The sequence below is a fragment of the Setaria viridis genome, chromosome 1 (assembly GCF_005286985.2).
Source record: "Setaria viridis chromosome 1, Setaria_viridis_v4.0, whole genome shotgun sequence".
In the NCBI taxonomy this organism is placed as follows: Eukaryota; Viridiplantae; Streptophyta; class Magnoliopsida; order Poales; family Poaceae; genus Setaria; species Setaria viridis.
Genome location: NC_048263.2, coordinates 38,140,333 through 38,163,233, shown reverse-complemented (window position 1 = coordinate 38,163,233; position 22,901 = coordinate 38,140,333). Strand labels below are relative to the sequence as shown.

The window sequence follows — 22,901 nt, the reverse complement described above, 5'->3', positions numbered from 1 at the left end:
GAGGACCGAGGGCTGCGTCTCTGACAATTCCAAGTTCCGTTACATTTTCTTTTGGGCCTCTTAGTGTTCTGCGATTGGCTCATCGCGTTAATGCAAAGAGTTTAACCTGTTGTTGGCTGTCGCGTCCAAGTTATGGTTTAACCAAATGGCAGCCACTGAAGTTTTTTTATCAATCAATTGGCCACGACAACAGAAGTTTCTGCTCAGAACCCACAAACGTCGTGTCCAGCCAAGCAATTCTCAATAGCATCCAGTTTATCTCCTTTTCTTTTTTTTTGAAACTAGTTTATCTCCTTTTTCTATACAGGAAGCATCCGGATCCGGTTTATCTTGAGCATACTCATCACGCCTAACGCGTCGTCCACGTCACGGACTAGGAAACCCGCCTTTGTTTCGGACTCCGCAATGGCACCGAGGTCTTCCCCGAAACAGTTCAGGCGGCCTATCTGTATCGTCTTCTTCCGAGCTTGGGCCTTTCCGTGTTGACAAAAAGCCCAGCCCACCCAGTCGCCGCCATAACCGACCGTCCTAGTCAAGCCTTATCACTTTCCCCAAAATTAGAATCAAACCCTAGCTCGTCCTCCTCTTCGATCCCCCCCGATCCCCACCAGGCGACTCGCCGGAACCCTAGCTAGCCCTAGATCCACCGCGCCGCTTCCGCGGCCGCCGCCATGGCGACCCTCAAGGACCTCCTCCCGGCGCCGAAGACGACGGCGTCCACCTTCTACGACCACAGCAGCGACCCCTGGTTCAAGGAGCGCTACGGCGGGGAGCCGGCGCAGGGGTCCGCGGCGGCGAGGCCCGCGGCCGCCACCAGGGCCATCCCGCCCTACGGGAAGCGGGCGGGCTTCGTGCCGCGCCGGCCGGAGGACTTCGGGGATGGCGGCGCCTTCCCGGAGATCCACGTCGCTCAGTACCCGCTCGGCATGGGCCGCCGCGACGACAAGGGCGGTTCCAAGATCCTCGCGCTCACGGTCGACGCGCACGGCAGCGTCGCTTTCGACGCCGTCGTCAAGCAGGGCGAGAACGCCGGTAAGATCGTCTACTCCAAGCACAGCGACCTCGTGCCGAAGATCGCCACGTCCGATTCCCAGGCGCCGGTCGACGGCGACGAGGAGCAGAAGGAGATTGAGGAGACCACAGAGCGAACGAAGGCTGCCTTGGAGAAGGTTGTCAACGTACGCCTCTCAGCTGCTCAGCCCAAGAATGTGCCCACGCATGATTCTGAGTCCAAGTTTATCAAGTATAAGCCGTCCCAGCAATCCGCGGCCTTCAATTCAGGCGCAAAGGAGAGGATCATTAGGATGTCAGAGATGGCAGTGGATCCTCTTGAGCCGCCAAAGTTCAAGCACAAGCGGGTGCCTCGGGCGTCTGGGTCACCACCTGTGCCGGTGATGCACTCGCCACCACGGCCAGTTACAGTGAAGGATCAGCAGGATTGGAAGATCCCGCCATGCATTTCGAATTGGAAAAATCCAAAGGGGTACACAATTCCACTTGATAAGAGGTTGGCAGCTGACGGAAGGGGGCTGCAGGAGGTGCAGATTAATGATAACTTTGCAAAACTTTCTGAAGCATTGTATGTCGCAGAGCAGAAGGCGAGGGAGGCAGTACAGATGCGCTCCAAGGTTCAGAGGGAACTACAGCTGAAGGAGAAGGAGAGGAAGGAGCAAGAGCTGAGGGCTCTTGCCCAGAAGGCACGCATGGAGAGGACTGGTGGCCCACCTGCACCATCAGGTGTGCCTACTGGTGGCAGCAGGGGAGCGGTTGAGGCTATCGATGAAGATATGGATATGGAGCAACCACGTGAACCACGTGAGCAGCGCAGGGAGAGTAGAGAAGAGAGGGAAGCGAGGATCGAGCGTGATAGAATCCGTGAGGAGCGCAGACGTGAGAGGGAGCGGGAGAGGAGGCTAGAAGCCAAGGATGCTGCAATGGGCAAGAAGAGTAAGATCACGAGAGACAGAGATCGTGACATCAGTGAGAAGATTGCTCTGGGTATGGCAAGCACTGGTGGTGCCAAAGGTGGTGAGGTCATGTACGACCAGCGGCTGTTCAACCAGGACAAGGGGATGGACTCTGGGTTTGCCACTGATGATCAGTACAACATCTACTCTAAGGGGCTCTTCACAGCGCAGTCCACGATGTCTACGTTGTACAGGCCTAAGAAAGATGGTGATTCTGATGTGTATGGTGATGCGGATGAACAGTTGGAGAAGGTTATGAAGACTGAGAGGTTCAAGCCTGACAAGGGTTTCACTGGTGCTTCAGAGAGGACTGGCAAGCGAGACAGGCCTGTGGAGTTCGATAAGCAGGAGGAGAATGATCCCTTCGGTCTGGATCAGTTCTTGACTGAGGTGAAGAAGGGAAAGAAAGCCGTGGAGAAGATTGGAGGTGGAGGCACCATGAAGGCAAGTGGTGGGTCCTCAATGAGGGATGACTATGATGGAGGATCTGGGAGGTCCCGCATTAATTTTGAAAGGGGGCGTTAAGGTATTTGCTCTTCATGATATCTTTCTGCATGTTTTCAATGCATTATCAAATGTTTCAAGTGGTGCCATGTAAGAAGGTGAACTCTTTTTGATAGGAAAGGGCTTCATGTCTAAGCTACAGCAGGTCATGTCCCTGCCGTACTTTCAGTGGTTGTGTTAAAGAGTGTACTCTTTAGATCCTATGATCCTTATGTATTTGTGTATCAGTTAATGATGGGATCTATCATCTTCTTTACCCATATTATGTAAGCATACGTCTCTGTTGAACTTTCAAGCGGAATGAATTTTAAATACATCAATCCTGCCAAGCGGTAGGAACTTAATAAATACATAAATTATACTGCTTGTGGGATATGGAAGAACTCAACATACCTATTTGTTGTTCTGTCTTGGAAGGGTGAATTCATGCTGATGCTGCGAAGATTATGGCTTAACAATTTTTTGAGGGTGAGATGGATCTGATGTTCATAGATGTACCGAATAGGATTTCATCTTTGGGTGTTTTGGTCATCTGTAATCATCGAGTCGTTTTGTTCACAGATGTATTGAATAAGAATTCACCTTGTGATTATTGCAGTGACCATGTGTTGCTTGGCTGTGCTCGTTTTGTTAATGTGGAGTTTCGTGGACTATGTTCAATCTATTTTATTCGATGATGGCTTTGTATTACAGAGCCTTGTTCTGAACATGTCAAAAAGTCTCCTTGTCGATGGCTGTGATTTTCAGAGAACTCGTTTATGTGTAGTAGCTTGAGGGGTTACTTGACAGCATGATTGCTTGGTCGCATTTATGTGTTGTAGTAGCTGAGGGGGTTTGTACATGACCGCAACATCGCGTGGTCCTTTTTTGTAGAATGCAAACTAGCCATGAGATTGATAAGATTCAATCGTGATGATGATTCTTTTGAAATTTCTGGTCGTCGAAGAAGCCAAACATACCTCCCTGGTGCGACATTAAACAAGAACATGAGCCTCAACATTAGAAACTCGTGAAGCAATATGCTTCTTGCCTTAATTTCTTTAGGTTTGATGAGTACACAGGTTCTGCTTCTGAAGATTTTTTTTTTGGATAAGGAAGCTTTATTAAATTTCAAGAGCATTACATCAACATGATACAAAGTCTTGAAAAATACTCCCGACCTCTTCTGCTTCTGAAGATTTTTTTTTCGGATAAGGAAGCTTTATTAAATTTCAAGAGCATTACGTCAACATGATACAAAGTCTTGAAAAATACTCCCGACCTCTGCATAGCGGGATGCACACAGCCTATATATGACAATCCGTAGACTAGATCGCCATCCATGTGCTTGGGTAAAAAACTTCCTTAGCCACCTGCGCCAATCGTAGTAATGCTGCAGCAACCAATCATGTGAAGCTGGCTTCTTACAGCTGGCTTCTGTAAGATAGTCCATGTATGGAGCCAATGTATAATTTGAAAGATAACTTGCAATGGAGATGAGTTATTTTTTTACCAAATACTATATCATTTCTGCATAGCCATAACGACCAACATGTAGCAGCCGCTTCTAGCAGAATTAACGGTTTCATATCCTTTTCAATGCCCTGTAGCCAATTCCCAGATATATTAGACACACTATGAGGTTGAGAAAGTCCTGATGCCGCATATATAATGGACCACACCGCATGTGCAAACCGACATTCGAATAAAAAGGTGTTTAATTGTTTCATCCTTATGACAAAAACAACATCTTCTGCTCCTTCGCCAATTGCGTCTTGCTAAGTTATCTTTTGTCAAAACCACTCCCCCACATAAAGATTTTAATTTTTAACAGAGCTTTTAGTTTCCACATGCACTTATTTAAATTGGAAACATTGCTATGGATCATTGCCAGGTAATGAGGCTTCACTGAGAACTAACCACTTAGGTGTAGATTTCATTGAAATTCATCTGATTCCTTTCTTAGCACAATGTTAGCAATACGTGGAAGCAAATTGTTCCAAGCTGTTAACTTGTGTGCAATTAGATCTCTTCGCCAAGTTATGTTCAATGGTGAGGTCCCGAACACTTCTGCAACATTGTCATGTTTGTGACGAGCTATGTTGTACAAATAGGGATATTGTTCAGCAACGTTGAATTTCCCAACCATTTATCCTTCCAAAACTTAACTTGTGTTCCATCTTTAATTATGAAGGTCCCAAAAGATAGAAATTCCAATTTTGCCTTCATAAGACTGGCCCAAAAATGGGAGTCCCCGTTTCTCCACCGAGAGTGGTTTAGAACCAAGATATTTATTACGTAGTATTTGTTGCCAAGTCATGTCTGTTGCGAGTAGCTTGAAAAGCCACTTACTAAGCAAAGTAGTGTTTTTAAAATCTAAATTTTGAATCCCTGGACCCTCTTATCTTTCGGCTTGCGGTACTTTCGTTTCTGGTCATCACTTTGCCAAAAGAATTTTGGGCGAAAGTAGTCCAGTTTCTTGAGTACCCCTTTAGGGATCGCAAAGAAAAACATCATATACATAGGTAAACTACTAAGCACCGAGTTAATCAGTATTAGTCATCCCCCTATGGAAAGATGTTTACCTTTCCAACTGCTGAGTCTTTTCTTAAAGCGCTCCTCTACTTTCTTCCAATCAGCATTTGACTGTTTCCTATAATGTATTGGAATACCCAAATACTTCAATGGAAAATATCTCTAGTTACAGCCAAATAGTTCAGTATATTGATCAATTATTTCTTGTGCCTCGCCAAAGCAGAAAATTTCACTTTTATGGAATTTGATTTTGAGTCCTGATAGTTGCTCGGAAGCACAAAGCAATAGCTTCATGTTACGTGATAGTTGCTCGGAAGCACAAAGCAATAGCTTCATGTTACGTGCTTTCTCTAAGTCATGTTCCATCAAAATAATTGTATCGTCAGCGTATCGTAGAATAGACAATCCATCATCAACAAGATGTGGTACTACCCCACTAATTTGACCATCCGCTTTGACTCTACTTATTAGGATTGCTAGCATATCAACCACGATGTTAAAAAGTAAAGGTGATAATGGATCCCCCTGTCGAAGACCTTTCTTTGTTTGGAAATATGACCCGACATCCTCATTAATATTAACCGCTACACTACCTCCCGAAATGAAAGATTCAACCAGGAGATCCACTTGGGCGAGAAGCCTTTCATCCGTAGGGTCTGTAATAGGAATGACCATCTTACTTTATCATAGGCTTTTTCGAAATCAATTTTGAAAATAACCCCATTTTGTTTCTTTCGGTGCAACTCGTGTATGGTTTCATGTAAGACGACGACACCCTCTAGATGTTGCGTCCTCGCATGAAGGCCGTTTGAGTTGGGCTAATTACATGATCTGCAATTGCATTAACTCTTATTGTAGCCACTTTGGTAAAAAATTTAAAGCTTAAATTCAATAAGCAAATTTCTGTATTCGATTTGCATCTTTTGGGATCAATGTTATGACTCCGAAGTCGAGGCTAAAAAGGGGTAAGGTTCATTTATGTCTGCGCATGAAGATTCGTGATCGCTTCGAAGCATTAGCTATCACATAGTACGCAGCCATGTCTGCGCCAAGGATATTGCTTCATTGCATCAACGAAAGCCAAAGCTTCCATACTCTGGAGACGATAGACCAATTAACCCGCTAAAGACAGTGCCATTAGCATCAACATAATTCTGTTCTAGGAAACGCTCCTTGCTTTGATTTCCTTTAGGATTTGATGAGATGCTGCACACACGTGCTGCTGAAAATTCATGATCGCTTCCAAGCTGTCTGAAGGTATCACGCACTTGTGCACACCCGTGTCTAACGCAAAGGATGATGCTTGATTGCAAGCCAAAGCTTCCAGAGACAGTGGACCAATCAGCCCGTTAAAGACAGTGGCATTAGCAGCAACGTAATTGTGTTCTTTGCGCAGGCCAAAACCTGGGTGCTTGCTGGGGCCAAGCAACTGGCGTGTCTCTTGCATAGAGTGTGATTCATTTCTTTTATGGGACTTCTGAGCCCATCTTGTAATTTTTCAGCCATCGGCCGCCTCTCCTCTTTATTAATATACTCTCACCGTCCTATGAAGAGTGCAATTATATCCTCCATCCTATGAAGAGTGCAATTCTAATTTTTCTAGGACAGATTAGTGGTGACGTATTTTCTAGGACAGAGTGCAATTATATCCTTATTTGTTGGCCACATGCAGTAAGTTTTGACATGCAAATCAGATCTGGCCACTTAATTAGGCGGTAGTTAGATCTATTATCTAGGATTGCACTCTTTTATGTGATTTTTTTTTCAAAAGATAGGATTGCATTTTTCATGGGACGAAGGGAGTAACAGGCGGATCTTCTGCCGGTTCGTTTAAAAAAAATTATGTTCTTTGCGCTATCATTGCCGATGTTGGTTGATCAGGAGGCGCTATTATCCATTTGGGTGCAGGTTGTTTGATGCTTCAATGACGATGTTGCTGCTCTTTCCTCACATACTCCTAAGTAACATATCCCAGTGTTCCATGTCATGAAGAAACGCTGAGGTCCCTTGAAAAAGAAAAGGAAGAAGAAACGCTACGGGCTATTGAGATGGGCCAGCATCAATCACGACTCGCATGGGCCATAAATTCCGGCCTGCTAGGCTCAAAACAAAGTAATTTTGGGCCCATCATGGATCTTTTTTTTTCCTTGCACAGGAATCTTAGTTTCCTGTGAACCGAGCGTGACATTTCAGCCGTGACCACCACCCAAAAGAAACGGAAAGGAGCGAGACGAATATTTCGTTTCACTATAGCATTACGACCTCAGGAACAAGTTGGTTCCGGCGTAATCGGCAAGGATTTTGTATGGGAGCAGGGCGACCACAGAGCCGTCTCGTCGGCGACCCCAACTTGTCCGGCGCCAGTTTCCTCCGCTCGATCCCTGCGCCGTCCATCTCGCTACCGATTCTGATGCTAACAATCTCGCTACCGATCACGAGGACGCCTTCGATCGCCCGCTGCATCCCTCTGCTTTTCGCCGCATCGATCCGTTGCACAAGACGCTATCTTTAGACTGTGCAATCCAGCGGCGGCCTCGACAGTGTTCTGACTGTTCGTAATCTGACGACGGCCGGATTCAGCACTGTCGATCAGCCGCCCAAGTTATTCCTTCGCTTTCGAACTTTATCAAAGTAGAAAAATTCAGGCTTCGCTTCGTTGTACATTGTACCTACTGCAAGTGAACGATTCCGTTACGCATTGCACACATACGCCAACCCGTACGCATCAGTCCTTCCCGTCAATTTCGTGACGCATATCGTGAGACTATTTGAAAGCTACGCTCGTATCCTGCGGGGTCCCCCATCAACGTGACTTCTAATGGCCTGCCCAAGAGAGTACAGAGAAAGATGAGGACGACGAGCGAGGAGCTACTGCTACGTGGGGAGGTCAAGCAAGCAAAAGCCGTGGAAAATTAAAGAAGGGCGGTGGAGGAAAAACACGGCGCGAACGAACCACGCGTCGCGTACGTGCGAAGGGGCACGTCCGGAGATCGTGTCCCGATTCGGTGATCGCCTGGTCGCCGTCGCAACCTCAGGCAGCATCCCCCGTCCTCCTCGCCGGCTCGTCCACCGGCTGGCCGGCCGGCTCGCGCGCGCGCACGAGGACACGGCCCCCTAGCGGCCAACCTATCGTGATCCGCGCGCTCGGTTACGCGGCCGCCCTCGACATCATATCTCGGTCACGATCGCGCCAAGGGTCGCGGCAACGTGCGCGGCGCCGCGGCCCGCTGCGGCGCGAGCGTACGTGTGGAACGTGCCGTGGCCGAGGGGGAGAGGGATCGGTGCGCGCGAGTGATCACCTCCATGTCCGGCTGCCTGACCGACCGCCCGCCTTTCGGGTCGTCAAAAGGCAGCGGGGCCTTGTGCTTGCGCCACATCGACACTGTTGCTCGTTTTGTCCTATCTGCTCGTGGACGTGATTGAACTGGCATGTTACAAGTCTACTACCGGCTACCGCCCATGTGACGAATAGCGGTGTTAGGACGGGGAGTACCTAATTCCATTGCCAGTCAGCTCCTCTCTCTACTTTTTGCGAGGAAGGAAGCTTCTTCGTTTACATGTTGCCAACAAACAACCACCAAATCCTTCAACAACAAATGAGTACATCATCCACCGTGATTTTTTTGATTACACAACAAGCCTGCTTTTTTTTTTCCAAGAAAAGAGATCATCTCATCTCCGTTTTCCATGGCACAACGAGATATTTGTCAAAAAAAAAAATTCACATGTGCCATTCCAGGTTCCCCCTGATTCCGACCTCTAAAGGTGACACCAATCAGAGCCTAGCTACAAATCACACTGTGCATATTCATGCTGCGGTGCTGCCACTTTCAAGCTAGCTTTCCAAAGGAGTGGACAGGGAATTGCATAGGATCGGCAACAGCACCGGATGTTGACTGGTTTCAGCATCACCACCACTTAGTCCGTGAAAACAACAAAAACACAGTATTCTCCTGCCGAAATTGTGGTCCTCGGATCCGAAGACGACAAGCGCCGATCCAACGTTCGCCGCCTCACTGGCGGAAGAATCCGACGCTGCAATCGCCGGAGATATCAAGGATCTGGAGCCGGCCGGCGATTCCGAAAGCCACAAATCAACCTCAGACACCGCAGAGCTGTCCCGATTGGTACCTGTGATCCACACGAATTCGTCAAAGGCCACTGAGATCTCTTGCGAAACCCCGGCACAGGTTTTGTCGTTGGTGAGCAGCCGCGAGCAATGATGGTTGGTGCGTGTTCGACCGATATCTGGCCAGCTTCTTCGCTTGTGGCATGGGCCTTTGTCATGGTTAGGCTGCTCGTCCCATTCCAAGATCATTTTTTCTCGTCATCTTTCTCGGTAGATGCTAAGCCGAGGACAACGACCTGCCTTGTTTTTCAGGCTTGTAGAATTCAGGCATTCAGCCACGCGGTTGGCCGGTTGCATGAGTTATGGCCTCTCTGCCTCTCTGGTGACTTGGTGAGGTGTCGAGTTTACGCGCAAAAGGGATGCAGATTTGACAGGGATAAGGTGACGAACAAGGGCGCAGCCAAGATTGTTTTTGGCTTGTAACGAGTAGACCTGAAAGGGTTTACCAGCAAAATGATTGTGGCTGCACTGTTCTCGTACTGTCCGATTGACCGACTCATCAGGGATTGAGAGTGAAAAGTAGCTGGAGAGAATATTGGATAAGGGTTTCGTTTCACAGGGACAGGAAAAAAAGGTTGTTTGTGTCTATGTAATCTTCAGGTTACATCGCAGGGCTCACTGTAAGATATAATACCGAAGATAGGATATAGTTGACAGGACCAACGAAATGACTGATGAGTTCAGACGAACCGATGCTTCCAAAAGTCGAAGATTTCTAGATGACTTGTATGGATTGGCACAGATCTGCCGGGTGCTCTTTCAAGGGCTCAAACTGGACCGAAATTGCTGATCAAATTTTAGCTAAAGTAGCATACTTTGCATCCAGCTACAGTTTATATATCTTTGAGGATGGAGTGTATCCCTCTTGCTGCTGCAACCAAACAAATTAAACATTTGAATTCTTCCAATGGAACACGGACTTCCCTAGAATTTTTCTTTGACAAGGAGATATGACTATATCATTTTCATTTCATGTGAAATTTATCTTTTTTAAAAAAAACAAAAGTGAAATTTATCTGAAATTCTACCGGTCCTATATCCTAACGAGATGATCGCGCCGATTGGCATCTCGTGAGAGGGACGGAGAAAGATGCACTGCTGAATGCTACCATGCCACAGGAAGAAATCAAAGCCCGGTGGACGGCAGGCACTGGTGGCTGCACCTGCGGTGAATCGATGACGTCGTACGTTCCAATCACCAGCGTTAGGGTCCCTCCTCTCCGATTCGGCGATTCCCCGTTGTTCGTACGCAACCATCCTGTGTCCTGTGTAGGGTAATCTTGACTGGCCTGGTGAGCCATTTACACGACCTTTACACCAACCCATTGCAGCAACACTGACTCGAAGATTTTATGCACTAATTAACACCGGTCTAAAAGACTCGATTTCTTTAATTTCCTGCACTAGCACAATGACTGAAACGATACGTTTCAGGTCCCGTTTGAATAATCCTGTGACTTTGTGAGGCTGTAGTACAACTCTGGCGTGCTGAGGCCAAACATGCTGTTTACTCGCCGACGCGAACCGAAATCTGAGACCGAAGCACCTCGACAACGACAAAATGGCACCGAAACTGGCCTGCCCCAGCACGTTGCATCATCTTGGCGATCTAGCCGGCCAAACTGCCAAAAGCAAAACATCTCAGGAGTTTGCTCGTGGCATTCTACTACCAAACAGGCTTTATTTTCAACAACAAGAAGCTAACAGTATCCAAAGTACCAAACTTCCCTTCGTCCACCACCATCCGGTTAGGTTTCTAGGCAAGTTCGTGACGCGTTGCTACCAGCAAGAAAGGGTATCTCCCCAGCGGCTTGATTCTCCCAAACCAGATGCCTCTCCTCGAGCACCCACAAGCGAAACCAAACAAGGCTAATCGGGGTCCTAAAGAACCCGACAACCTCTTAATGACAGACACGAGGAGCGCCATAAACAAGGCGTGGTATCATACCAGAAAACCCTAAAAGAACCTGAGATCTAAAAAGGCCCAGGGATCTCAAATCCTCAGCGGAAAAACCATCTAGATCGAGGCGACCGATCGCCCCAGATGCAGCAGCTCATGATATAAAGAAACGGGCAGATCGAACTGGATCCTGGAGAAAACAAATGCGAGGTGCAGTGACCCCAGGAAACAAACCACATGCCTGCCAGCCTCTCAGCCGGGATGGCACAGCAGAGATCTAAACAATGCATTGATCCATGATAAAGAGACAACACATCCTAGTTAACTATTCGCGATGACGAGTTAGGGTCGTAGCGAAAACTGTAGTGGTTAGCACGCGGATGGTGGTGCTCAACTGGGCGTTCAAATATGCAGCAATGGAACTCCATCACCATCAGTTAGAAAACTGCTGTTACCTTTGCCAGTTGGGGTAGGTGTTGAGCTGCCTTGACGACCCCTCCAGGATCCTGAAAGGTGCAGAAGGGAAAAGGCAGCAGAATAAAAACAGACGGCCATCAGTGCAGTTGATGTCATGAGGCTCTACAAGAAACAAGGACGACGACTATCAGAGCAAATCATTGGTAGGGCCTATCGTTATGATGGCAATTCAATACCGAGGCTACGGTGTTTATTATAGCGATAGAGCTGTCACAGTCGAGGTTACATATAGATGATCATGGCAAGCAATGGAACAGTGATGACGATGACAAGCAGGGCAAAACCAAACAATGCCGATGAAATTTCAAATTCCTCCAATAGCTTCTTGATTAAAAATAGCAGAGGGTGGAGACCAAGAAAAGGGATAATGGTCAAAAATAACTCATGAGTGCTAAAAACGTAGAAAAAAAGGGAGAAAAAAATAGCGTAGCCGAGTTTTGGATAATCTAAAACATAATGGCCGATGGAACATTGAAGCTTCGGACATAGGCAGCATTGCCATTCCTTGGTCTGAGCAGAAAAACAAAAAGGGAGATGGCAAGATACAAGTAGCTTGAGACTTGAGTGCCGAAGAACCATCCGAAGCCAGCTGACTGGAGTCAGTGTGCAGTCAGTCCCTGTGCAATCAGTCCCTACTCATCATTGCTATACTGTAAGACCAGCGCCAAGCGCTCGGATGACTTGCTTTGGACGTGCTCCTCAACTGCCCCAACTCAGAATGCCACCCTGCCAGCCCAACGATCAATGAAGATCAAGAGAAAAGAATAATCAGCAGCCTCTTGATTTACAGGAGCATTCCTGCGGCAACTTGAAAATCATCCACAGGAAGCTTCCCTCGCTGGCTCTGAAAAACTTGATGAGGAATAATTGAACAAACATGTTCGTGGGTACAGCAGGTTCCAACAGCAGTACTACAAGAGGGTAACAAATGGTGGAGCATCATTCCTTGGTCCTGCCAGTGACCGATACAGGTACAACTTGTCAACAATCTCAGCCTCCCCTTCATCATCAGGGTGGTCCTTGATTACTTCAACCACCAAATTTTGCATTTGCTGAGCTACATCTTTGCAGCCCCTCATAGTTAGCCTGCATGAGTTCATCCATAAGAACCTCATATTGTAGAAGTAGTTCAGTCCTGAGAGCAATCCCTTGTCACTAAAAGGGCTATCTCTGACCTCAAGCTTCTGCAACTTAGTGCATCCCTCAAATATATATTGCAGGGACATGTCACTATTCCCAGCAAAGGCAACAGACAGAGTCTTTATTAGCTTCCCATATTTCCCAATGTATGCAAAAGCTTTATCAGTAAGCAGGCCAGAGACTGAAAGTCTGGTGAGCTTCTTGCAATTCATCACAATTGCACCAAAACCATCATCCATGGGCTCCCCGGTGATCCGATCAGGCCGGTGGCGGCCCATAATACAGAGGCGGAACACCACAAGGTCAGGACAGTTCTTGGACATAGCAATTACGGCTGCATTTGTCATCCGCTGGCAGAAGTAGAGGATTGATTCTAGCTTCCGGCAGCCTTCTGAGATCGCCTGAAGACCAACATCTGAGACTGAGCCCTCAGAATCTTCAGAGGCATCCAAAGGAAAAACTCGCAGCTCACGGAGTTCCGAGCATGTATCAGCCACAGCCCGAAGGCCTTCATCGCCCACCGTATCAAGAACCTAGAGTAAGAAATTTAAACATCAATGCCTACGTTTTTAACTGCCAGTTCACATAAAAATTAGTATACGCATCAATGTGAATCTGGAAGGCAGCTTACCCAGAAAGTGCGAAGATTGATGCAGTTGCGAATAACTGGTTTGAGTTCCTCAGCAGTTAGGCTTGCAAAGCTGAAGTTTAGAGAAGTGAGCTTGGCACAAACTGGGTAGATTGCTGGGAGGTATTCTGGATTAACATCCCGGAAACCTGATAGACAAATGAGCGACCTGGATGCAGCAAAAGATGTAGCAAGCTCAGTCACAGACAAACCCCCACCAGGGGCAGCTTCAGATCGGAATGCACCAGTTCCAAAGTGCGTGAGCTGGGGTGCTCTTGCCATCAGACGGCGCAGCTGCTCTACTGACACATGGTGGTTCACACGCAACCGGCGCAGGGCTGGTGAGCGAGCAACCAGTACCTCCAGGGCCTCAAAGTTGAACGGAACGCTGACACAATCAAAGACAAGTGACTCCAGAGAGGTGTTGGACTCTGGGAACTTGGAGATCCAATCCACCAGCTCATCGTCCTCATCCTCAACGTAATCTTCAATGAGATCTAGCACGCGAAGATGCCTACAAAATCAAAACCACCAACCGTGACTGTGAGATACCAGTGCTACAACTTAAATGCTGCTATTAGTGTTCCTATTCCCCAACAACGGAAAGCAGACAGCTTGCAACTGGAAGTACCCCAAATCTGGGTGTAACCAATTTAATTAGCTAGACTATTTTGCCAAGGACCTTGGGGTAAATGGAAAAGATCAAATTTAAACTTTGCCAATAGAAACCATAGGACTTTCTACGGCAAGATTCGACTGTGGCAGTACCAGGTGTCACGAGCTCGGTGATTAGAACAGCAAGAACAATAAATAAAGATTTACAGGTAATTTTGACAGGAAGGCGAGTTGCGATCAGAAACCAATACGGCCATAAAAGCTCGGCGAGATCAGATTCTGATCCATGGCACGGTCGGACCAATAAAACTGAAAAGCGTAAAGGGCTAGGAGTGCACATTAAATAAGGGGGAATTTGCGTGGTGCAGCTAGGATTGAACAAATGCACGAATGGCATAGTATGATACCCTCCCAAAGCGAGGAAAGCTGGTAAAATACTCCCCCGGATACCACAAGGCCGCTTAGATTCAGCTCGTGTGCAACAATAGAAAAGTTGAGTGCTACGGCGACGTACCGGCAGAGCTTAGCGATGGCGGCGAGGCCGACCGTGCTGAAGCCGTCGCAGCACACGAGCGAGAGCTCCCTGAAGAGCGGGAACGACTTGGCGACGAGGTGGAGGTCGTCATCGGAGATGGTCATCCGCTTGAGGCAGATGCGCTCGAGGCGCGGGTACGCGGGTCCCAGCGCGGCCACCCAGGGGGAGACGTAGGCGCCCCAGCCGTACGGCACGAGGCTGAAGTCCGCGAAGCGCGGCTTGCCCTTGAGCACGACGGAGCGCAGGCCGCCGAAGCGCTCGACGGCGCGCCGCGGCGAGACGGCGTAGCAGTTGCCGATGAAGAGCTCGCGGCGCGTCTGCGCCTCGGCGCGGTACCAGGAGCGGCAGACGAGCGAGGCGGCGTTGCGGTCCCTCGCGGCGGTGAGGAACTCGAGCACGCTCTCGAGCACGTTCTCCAGCACCTGGTCCGGCGGCGCCCACCTCCCGCCGCCGCCGTTGCCGCCCCTCAGATCCGGCTCCCACCTGTCGCCGCCTCCCCCGCCGGGGTCGTCCTCCGACATCTGCGAGGGCGGCGAGTCGGAGTCGTCCTCCGCCGCATCGCGCATGCCGGACGCGGAGGAGGACGAGGGCGAGGCGGAGGACGCCGTGGGCGGCGCTAGGGTTAGGGATTGGGGGATCTGGGGAGGGGAGGCGCGGTGGGGTGCGGGGGAGGAGGAGGTGGAGGACGAGTGGGGAGTGCTCATGTGAGACCTGGAAAAAAGGATTAAATAATGATTAGATCTGAGAGAGGAGCGAGCGAGCGAGGTGGACTGGGACGCATCGCAGGCGGCGATCGAAAGCCTCTGCCTTTTTATTCTCTCGCCCTCACCTCTCTCTCCTCCGTTTGGCTGGTTTCGGTTTGGGCTTGCAAAGAAGACGCCAACGCCAACGGAGATCAGATCGGATGCCAACGGCGGCCGGCGACGCCCGGGAAAGGAACAGGACGATACACCATTACGCTGCTCGCTACTCGCTACGCACGGGTGGGAGACGAAGATGTTGTAGTTGTAGCAGCCAGGAGGTGCTAGCATGGGCTTTGTTCCTTTCTCCTCTGGGCAACGGCAAGCTCGTACTAGGCTTCCAGTGCTCTTGTCACTTATTAGAGCAAGCCTAATAAGCTTATCTTTTCACAAATTCCAAAAAATAATTTTTATTACGATGATGGTAACAAGAGCCTTTCCTTGCTACCTCAATGATGGTAACACACGGAGGTTTCGTTCGTGCTTTAACCAACACTAAGAGCAACTCCAAGAGTATCCTAAAAAATTTTTCCCCAAAACTATGTATTGGGGGTTCTTCCAAAAAAAATTTCCCCCAAAAGCATATCAGTCCGCAACAGATCGCTAATAAATAGCCCCCAATATTTCAAACACAGGCCACGTCATCGTATTGGACCCATTGGAAGGGACGCGCGGGTGTGCGGGAATCAGGATTGGGGGAGGAATGCCAACGCTAAAATATACGCGGTGGCAGGCTGTTTTTTAGCGTCGCTAAAAAATTGGGGAAGGTTTAGGTGGATTGTTGGAGTTCATTTTTTCTCTCTTTTTTCCTAAAAAATGTATAGGGGGTAAGATTAGCAGCCTCTTGGAGTTGCTCTAACCACCTTAATTCCTTACCTCTAGAACACTCAAATCTGGCAGGACGGCTTCATTCTACTCCATGCACTGTATTTTAACACTAAAACGGCAAAGAATGTTTTAGCATTCACAGAACTATCAGGCCCGTATGGGGAGTTCAGAAACTCCGGGAGAATCATCAGGTACATACAGGCGACCAGATACACGTATTCAAACCGGGTCTTGACTCTTGACTCGTACGACGAGGTGTTGAAAGAAAGCTACAGTGACAGGTGAGGCACTATTGCGAAGCATGGCTCCTCCTGTCACGCAAGGCGACACTGTTTGAGTGCTCAATCATGCACAACACAACGCCCGGGCCCCGGGGCGCCCACTGTTCAGCTACATCGCGAGGTCTTGCTCGCTTTACTCCTGTGCCGCGTGCCGCGTGCACCGGTGTGTCCGTGCAGCTCACGAGACGGCCGGGCGCAGGGGGCGGCTCGGCGTCTGATCGAGCAGAGCGGAGCAGGTGCTCACCGGCTCGCCGAACCACGTTGACACCACACTGCTAGCGAAAGGGAAGACAGCTTCTGGTGGAGTGTAGTTTCTGTTCGCTCACTTTCTTGGTTCATCATCACCGCGTAAATTGCACGGTCGTGTTGCTTTGTTGATGTTTTGTCATTTTTCCCGAATGGCGATTGAAATCTACAGCATGGACCATAGACCATGAAACGTTGCATATGACGGATAGGAAATTTTTACGTTCCAGAGAAGAAAAAACATGATAGCTTTCGGAAAAAGGGAGAAAAAAACATGGCATGTTTTGATTCCTTTTCTTTCTACATGTGGTTACTGCATCGTTGGGCATACAGATTCCTCTGCGAGAATAGAGGCAGCCCAAAAGAAAATAAAAAAGATGCGGGTTTCACAGACTGAAAGGTGAAAGCTATCAGACAGCTGCTTGACTCGGAGAATCATGCACGGCGAGGGGCGGGAACCCGGAGAAATCACTTGGCAGTTGGCAGAGATATCTTTTCCGTCAGAGCCAACCATATTTTACCTCGGGACTCATGAAACCTCGCGACCCCCGAAGCGCTCGTCCGGCCGGGGCCCCTGCTATGCCATGAGGTCTCGTCTTCAGAGAATTCCACCTGCGCTGCGCTCGACTCGATTGAAGGCATCCGATGACAGCTCTCAATTCCAGGGTTTCTTGGCGTTCCCGGCTCCCAGCTGGAGGAAGGTTGTGCAGCTATGGCCGTCCTAAATGTAGCTCACAGGCTCACAGCCTTGAGTCCTTGATTGCTTGGTACAGCAGCTGAACAAGGACCAGAGAGCCAACGCGGGTCATAAGCCTTTGGCCCGACATGTTGCTGTCTTGTTGATAACCAGTAGCCGCCACCTGCAAGTACGGAAGTACAAGCATGAACGTTAGTTAATACTGATGAAGCTTAATGCTACTTGGTACCAGTACCAAAACTTGAAGACTTGAGTCAAGTTAGCTGATGGCTGCTGATACAGTGATACCTGCTTCCACGAATCTTGATTCAGTCATACTGATACTAGTTAAGTCATTTATTTGTTTCGCTTTACTCTTGTGATTTGCTGGAGTGTGCATTTATATAGACAAGTTTACCATCTTTAGTTCGACAGTGTAGCCACAATTAGCACCATAATTTTGATGCAGCTGGAGTGCATCATACTACGGTTAGGTCTTCAGCTTCGGACACCAGCCAAAATGACCAAATTTCAGTCACTGTCGCCCCTCTACATACAAGCACACTACTAACAGAGGGAAGGGTGCAACTCCGTTCCATTTTAGGGAAAATGAACTGGATGTGTAGACCAGTAACAAATAAAATCCAACTAGAAACAAGCTACAAGTAAAATGTTTCCTTGAGCATCTGAGTTCTGAAATAATCCAAAAATTGATATTGAGAAACATGTAGTCAGGACTCAGGAGTTGAGGAATGTGGTGCAGAACTGCAGATCACATGTTCAATGGCAGGAAATTCAGTTCTAGACTTATACAGTGCATGTTTCGTTTGAGCATAAGGAACAGAGGGGTCCCACATGAACAAGAAGGCCATAAAAGAGGCCTGCTTCATAGGACTCAAAACAAAATAAGAATGCAGATAATATTTCTTGCGCCAGTTGTATTGTGCATGTAGCTACAGCAAGGGTGGGGTTGGGGGATTACCTTGTGCATGTTATGTTCAAATGCAATGATATTCACAGCCCTGGTTCAATTAAACAAATGAATGAGTTCATGCAGTGCTTCTTCCACTCCAAATTGTTCCAACAATGTGTGCTGGCATACATCAACCACCCTGCACAAAGTCATGTTCAGAATAAAGAAAACTCCTGCTTAGCAAAACCAAACTGAAAAATAATGGCCAAAGGACTGCAAGTTACGTCCTTCACTAGTCTACTAATAAAATTGTCAAGAAAACTATAATAACTTTCACAGTATCCTTTTGCCATAATCTCATTGATGAATACCTGACAAAAGCTCATATATCACCAATGAATGAAACTGAAACTGAACCAGCTTACCAGCATATATGCTACCTAGCACCTTCAGACCTTATCTATGCTACTCCAAAACATTAGATTATTGGGAATTTACTTATTTACAGAGGCTACGGTGTTGATGGCGTGACCACTACTCTGCCCCTATACTTTGTCTTATTTACCCACCCTTGCCCTGTGTGCCTGTGTCTGATTATTGGGAATTTACTTATTGACTTATTTTATTTGCACATACCAAAAATTTCCTCTATGACACCTCGTATGAACCACTTATGCACACACACACACACACACACACACACACACACACACACACACACACACAGATATATATATATATATTTATTTATTTGTTCTGCCACTGCAACGCACGGCCGCATGGGCAATGTTGCTAGTTATTGCAAGAATTTCTACAAAAACTATTGGCTTAGCAGCTATCCATTTAACCCTTTCTTGTAATCTTGTCCTAAATCCTTAGAGCTGTAATTCAAGGAAGGTTCCACTTCCCTCCTGCTTAGATCCCAGATAGGGATAACAAGCAAAATTCTTATATATCTGGTTGATCCCGGAAAAAATTGACCATCCAAATCTTGAGTAGCTTGGCTACATCAGGCATTCCAATCCTGCTATAAGCTGTACATGCCCATTGCTCCTTGATAGTTCAGTTGGTGATGTTAGCTGAAATGAGAAAGGAACGAGTTCGGCAAGACGACCACTAAAACGGCAGAGTAAATAAGCTCAGTTACCTACTTATCTTTCAGTAAAGATTAGGTGTTAAGATCAGTGACAGGAGCTCATTGAGACACCCAACTACTTGCGATTAGTCAAGTAGACACATTTTTAAAACACTTGGTGTCTGGTCCTGAAGAAACCATCTACCAAGCCAATCCAATTCAGTCCAGTAAAATCAACCCTAAACGATCCTTAAAACATTGAAAGACACCAAGGAATCTTCCTATTCAATAAGCAAATATCGGACTATTGGATAAGGATGTTACATAATAGCATATCCAGAATAGTATTCTGCATAATAAAAAGGCAAATATCCTACTTCATGTTGGTATTTCTATATATACATAGACTCCATTATAATTCGAACAGGCATTGCACTAACTTTTGGGGTGAGGAGAGGCTATGGTACCGAACAAGTTTACCATTAAGGCAGCAGATGCGGGATAAGATATACCATAAGAAAAGAACCTGATTGGAATATGCTATTTGTTTTGCCACTTTAGATGTACTACTGATTGCATAAACAACTTAAACAACATGTCTAGGCCACAAGCCACGGTGCATTTTTACCTTTGAATGAGCTTCTGATTATCCATAGTAACAAGAAACCACAGCATCAATAGTAACAGCACTCATCTCCTTCTCAGACCTATGCTCTTCTTCTTCTGAGTGATCGCAAATCGTCTTGACATCGCAACATTGTAAAATCTCCTCATATGCTCGGACAATCGATGTATCGCGCTAAGGTCGCCTACAGCTGATAACCGCAGCATTATAGCATCAAACTTCTTGTATGAAAGTTTCATGTCACGGTTTATAACCTCATCTAGAAGAGCACTTGCATCTTCTGTTCTTCCACAATCAAACAGACCATCGATCATTATTTCATAGGTATCAATAGCACGTTTACATCCTCGTCTGTCCATCTCAAGCCAGATATCTAATGCTCTATGCGCCTCTCCCATCTCAAAGAACATCACCATCAGCATATTATAGGTATGAACACTGGGCTCACAATGTGCCTCTATCATTTTCTCACAAAGTTCAAGTGCATCATCAGCCTTTCGAAGACTACAAAGTACCTTAAGAAAGCAATTGTAGGTGACAATGTCAGGAGGAAATCCAGCCTTTCCCATCTCCTCCAACACACGATAGGCAGCATCCAGTTTACCCACCAAGCACATCCCTTCAATCAAATCTTTATAAGTCGATACGTCAGGCATACACCCACTACTTCTCATATCTGAAATCAGTTCAAAACACTCCTCCATTTGATCAGCCTTAGCTAGCGCAACAATCATAATCGAATACGTCTTGGCTGTGGGTGACGATATCGTTGATCCCTCATTCCTCATGAACTCAAACAACTCCCTTGCCTCTGACACCAATCCAGCACTGCAAAATGAATCGATAGCTGCTATGTAGGTGAAACTCTCTGGTGTGTGCTTCATCTGAATCATTTCCTCTAGCACCTTCATGGCCTTCTTGGGATCCCTCGCTCGGCACCACCCGAAGAACAGGATACTGTACGTCTCGGCATTACCCTGCAACTTCCTCTTCACGCGGCCGAACACCGCCTCCGCCTCCTTGACCATCCCACACTTGCAGAACGCGTCCAGCAGCACGTTGAGCGCGTCGGTCTCTGGCGGCGTACGCATCCGAACCCGCCGCTTCTTGGCCAGCTTCCTCATGTGCGTGAGATGCTTCTCCGTGTAGGCGCGCAGGATCGCCAGAAGCTCCTCAACCGGCACCGACCTCGTGCCATGGCGCTTCATGTGGTCGAGCACGTCGCAGAGGACACCGAACTGGCGGCTCTTGTACCGCGTGCCGGAGAGGATGTCGATGATGTCGTTGTAGGTGGCCGGTTCGTGGCTGTACCCGTCCTGGTGGGACGCCCAGGCGAAGAACCGGAACGCCAGCTTCTCCTCGTAGCGGAGGCGGTGAAGCACGTCGGCGACGAGCGGGGTAGTCAGCTCGGCGCCCAAAGCGTCGAGAGCGGCCTCCGTGCCCTCGTGGGCTTCCGCCTCCGTCTTAAGCATGGCATCATAGATCCTATCAGAGATCCCGGCGAAGCGCTCGTCCTGGAGGTGAGTGGGGAGGATGGCGTGCTCGGAGAAGAGCCGCCGCGCTGGGAGGATGGGTAGATGGGGCGGCGGCGGCAGGATTCGGGTGGGGTGTAGCGGTCGGAAGGAGGATGGGTTGGGGGAGTGTGTGGCGCCGTGGGTTGGTAAGGGCGCGGCCGCGAGAAGGCGGCGGAGATGGCGGAGCCGGGAAGGGAGGTTCATCGTGGGATTTGGGAGCGGAAGGGCAGGCAGGGCGCGGATTTGGAGGTTGGAGAGGATGATGAGGGTGGCCTGCGTAGGAGGGAGATTTGGGAATAGGGATCGCACCGCGGCGCGGCCGCCGGTGGGGCGCCCCGGCGATTTTCTGCGCTCCTGGTAACGAATGGGGATGGGATTTCGCCGGAGACAAAGCCGAAGGGCAGGTGGACCTTGAGAGTTTGCGCGCTCGAGTGGCTGTGACACAGCCCACCCCAGCGCTCGCTTCTTGGACTGGAACCAAGCCGAAGCCCGCATAGCTTGCGCGCTCGAGCGAACACAGCCCACGAGCGTGCGTACGGCCCATGAGTTTTGTTAACCTGATGATGTTTTGCCGCGGACTCGCTGCAAGCCTGCAACTGCCAACTGCAAATACGTTTTGTCAGACAACATTTTGTAAATAAAAAGATCTCAAAATCCAGAACGGCAAGGAAGAAATTGATAAAGGGATAATGAACAATGCAAAAAAAACACAGTTGCTCAGAAACTAGTAATAAATTGTGGAGGATCAGAAACTGCGAAATCCAAAACTGAAACCAACGTTTGAAAATTCGCATATGTGGCAGACGGATCACTCCTACTAATCCATAGCATTTGGCCGGAAAACAGATCAAAACTTACATGTGGATGCCGAAAGCCGAAAGGCATAGCATGGTGCCATGGTCGTACACCATACTATAGCAACCATTTTTTTTTTCTCGAATACGCAGGAGAATTGCGTATTTTTTATTAAGAAGGAGAATGTTTTAGTTACATCACCGCGGAGTTCATGCTCACGCTAGCGCATAAGTACTTGGGGAAAGGAGTTACATGTCCATAGATGACCCGGAACCTGACTACTCCCAAAGTAAACAACCTAGGCGACGCGCCCAAGCAGCCATCCAAAGCTCCGCTTCTCGCTTGATCATCTCCAGCAGGTCCGGCGCGAGACTGACCTTTCGATCAAACAGCCGAGCATTTCGTTCTTTCCAAACGCTCCAGATGACCAGCATGAACAGCGTGTCAAAGCCACGCCGTCTTTCCTTGGGTTGGAGTTTCCGTGCATGCTCCCACCAATCTTGTAGACCTACTGGCACCCCGGGGAAGATACAATTACAGCGCATCCAAGACCAAGCTCCCCACCAGATTTCCTTGGCAAAGTAGCAGTTGACGAGGATGTGGTCGCTGGATTCGTTCTCCTGGTCACAAAGCCAGCAGGTGTCGTGGGCGTCCAATTCATGGCGGCGTCGCCGATTCACAGTCCACAGCCTTTCCTTAGTTGCCAGCCAAGTGAAGAACTTCACTTTTTGGGAGCCCAGTTCTTCCAAATCCGGCGAGCACCCTAAATAAATCCGCAAGCGTACGGATATACTGTTGT

The 22,901-nt window shown here is 48.2% G+C and overlaps 3 protein-coding genes across 5 annotated transcripts; 1 reads left to right on the top strand and 2 right to left on the bottom strand.

Moving 5' to 3' along the window:
• Nucleotides 1-362: 362 nt before the first annotated feature.
• LOC117838955 (SNW/SKI-interacting protein A) lies at nucleotides 363-3,068 on the top strand. Of its 2 annotated transcripts, none has more exons than XM_034719179.2 (2): nucleotides 363-2,493; nucleotides 2,889-3,068. In XM_034719179.2, the coding sequence occupies exon 1, from the start codon at nucleotides 672-674 to the stop codon at nucleotides 2,490-2,492; it is 1,821 nt and encodes a 606-aa protein (XP_034575070.1). In that variant the 5' UTR covers nucleotides 363-671; the 3' UTR covers nucleotide 2,493; nucleotides 2,889-3,068. The 2 variants fall into 2 exon arrangements, with proteins under 2 accessions (XP_034575070.1, XP_034575060.1); XM_034719169.2 differs by lacking the exon at nucleotides 2,889-3,068 and adding an exon at nucleotides 2,588-2,844 and having other exon boundaries at nucleotides 364-2,493.
• Nucleotides 3,069-11,771: 8,703 nt separating this feature from the next.
• Nucleotides 11,772-15,120, bottom strand: LOC117838933 (transport inhibitor response 1-like protein). Its single transcript, XM_034719141.2, has 3 exons — nucleotides 14,389-15,120; nucleotides 13,263-13,773; nucleotides 11,772-13,164 (listed from the first exon to the last, which is right to left on the bottom strand). Exons 1-3 carry the CDS (start codon nucleotides 15,111-15,113, stop codon nucleotides 12,403-12,405), a joined length of 1,998 nt encoding a protein of 665 aa, XP_034575032.1. The 5' UTR covers nucleotides 15,114-15,120; the 3' UTR covers nucleotides 11,772-12,402.
• Nucleotides 15,121-16,754: 1,634 nt separating this feature from the next.
• Nucleotides 16,755-21,751, bottom strand: LOC117838919 (pentatricopeptide repeat-containing protein At1g73400, mitochondrial). 2 transcript variants are annotated; one of them, XM_034719131.2, is made up of 3 exons: nucleotides 19,797-21,751; nucleotides 18,163-19,172; nucleotides 16,755-17,364 (listed from the first exon to the last, which is right to left on the bottom strand). In XM_034719131.2, the coding sequence occupies exon 1, from the start codon at nucleotides 21,509-21,511 to the stop codon at nucleotides 19,859-19,861; it is 1,653 nt and encodes a 550-aa protein (XP_034575022.1). In that variant the 5' UTR covers nucleotides 21,512-21,751; the 3' UTR covers nucleotides 16,755-17,364; nucleotides 18,163-19,172; nucleotides 19,797-19,858. The 2 variants fall into 2 exon arrangements, with proteins under 2 accessions (XP_034575022.1, XP_034575013.1); XM_034719122.2 differs by having other exon boundaries at nucleotides 18,163-18,292.
• Nucleotides 21,752-22,901: the final 1,150 nt, after the last annotated feature.

Excerpts from the sequence above, each read along its gene's own strand:
- LOC117838919 (XM_034719131.2), bottom strand. The coding sequence starts at position 21,511 with ATGAACCTCCCTTCCCGGCTCCGCCATCTCCGCCGCCTTCTCGCGGCC.
- LOC117838933 (XM_034719141.2), bottom strand. The coding sequence starts at position 15,113 with ATGAGCACTCCCCACTCGTCCTCCACCTCCTCCTCCCCCGCACCCCAC. Across the intron at positions 13,774-14,388 it reads GCCATCGCTAAGCTCTGCCG|GCATCTTCGCGTGCTAGATC; the intron begins GTACGTCGCCGT and ends TTGATTTTGTAG. Across the intron at positions 13,165-13,262 it reads TCAATCTTCGCACTTTCTGG|GTTCTTGATACGGTGGGCGA; the intron begins GTAAGCTGCCTT and ends TTCTTACTCTAG.
- LOC117838955 (XM_034719179.2), top strand. The coding sequence starts at position 672 with ATGGCGACCCTCAAGGACCTCCTCCCGGCGCCGAAGACGACGGCGTCC.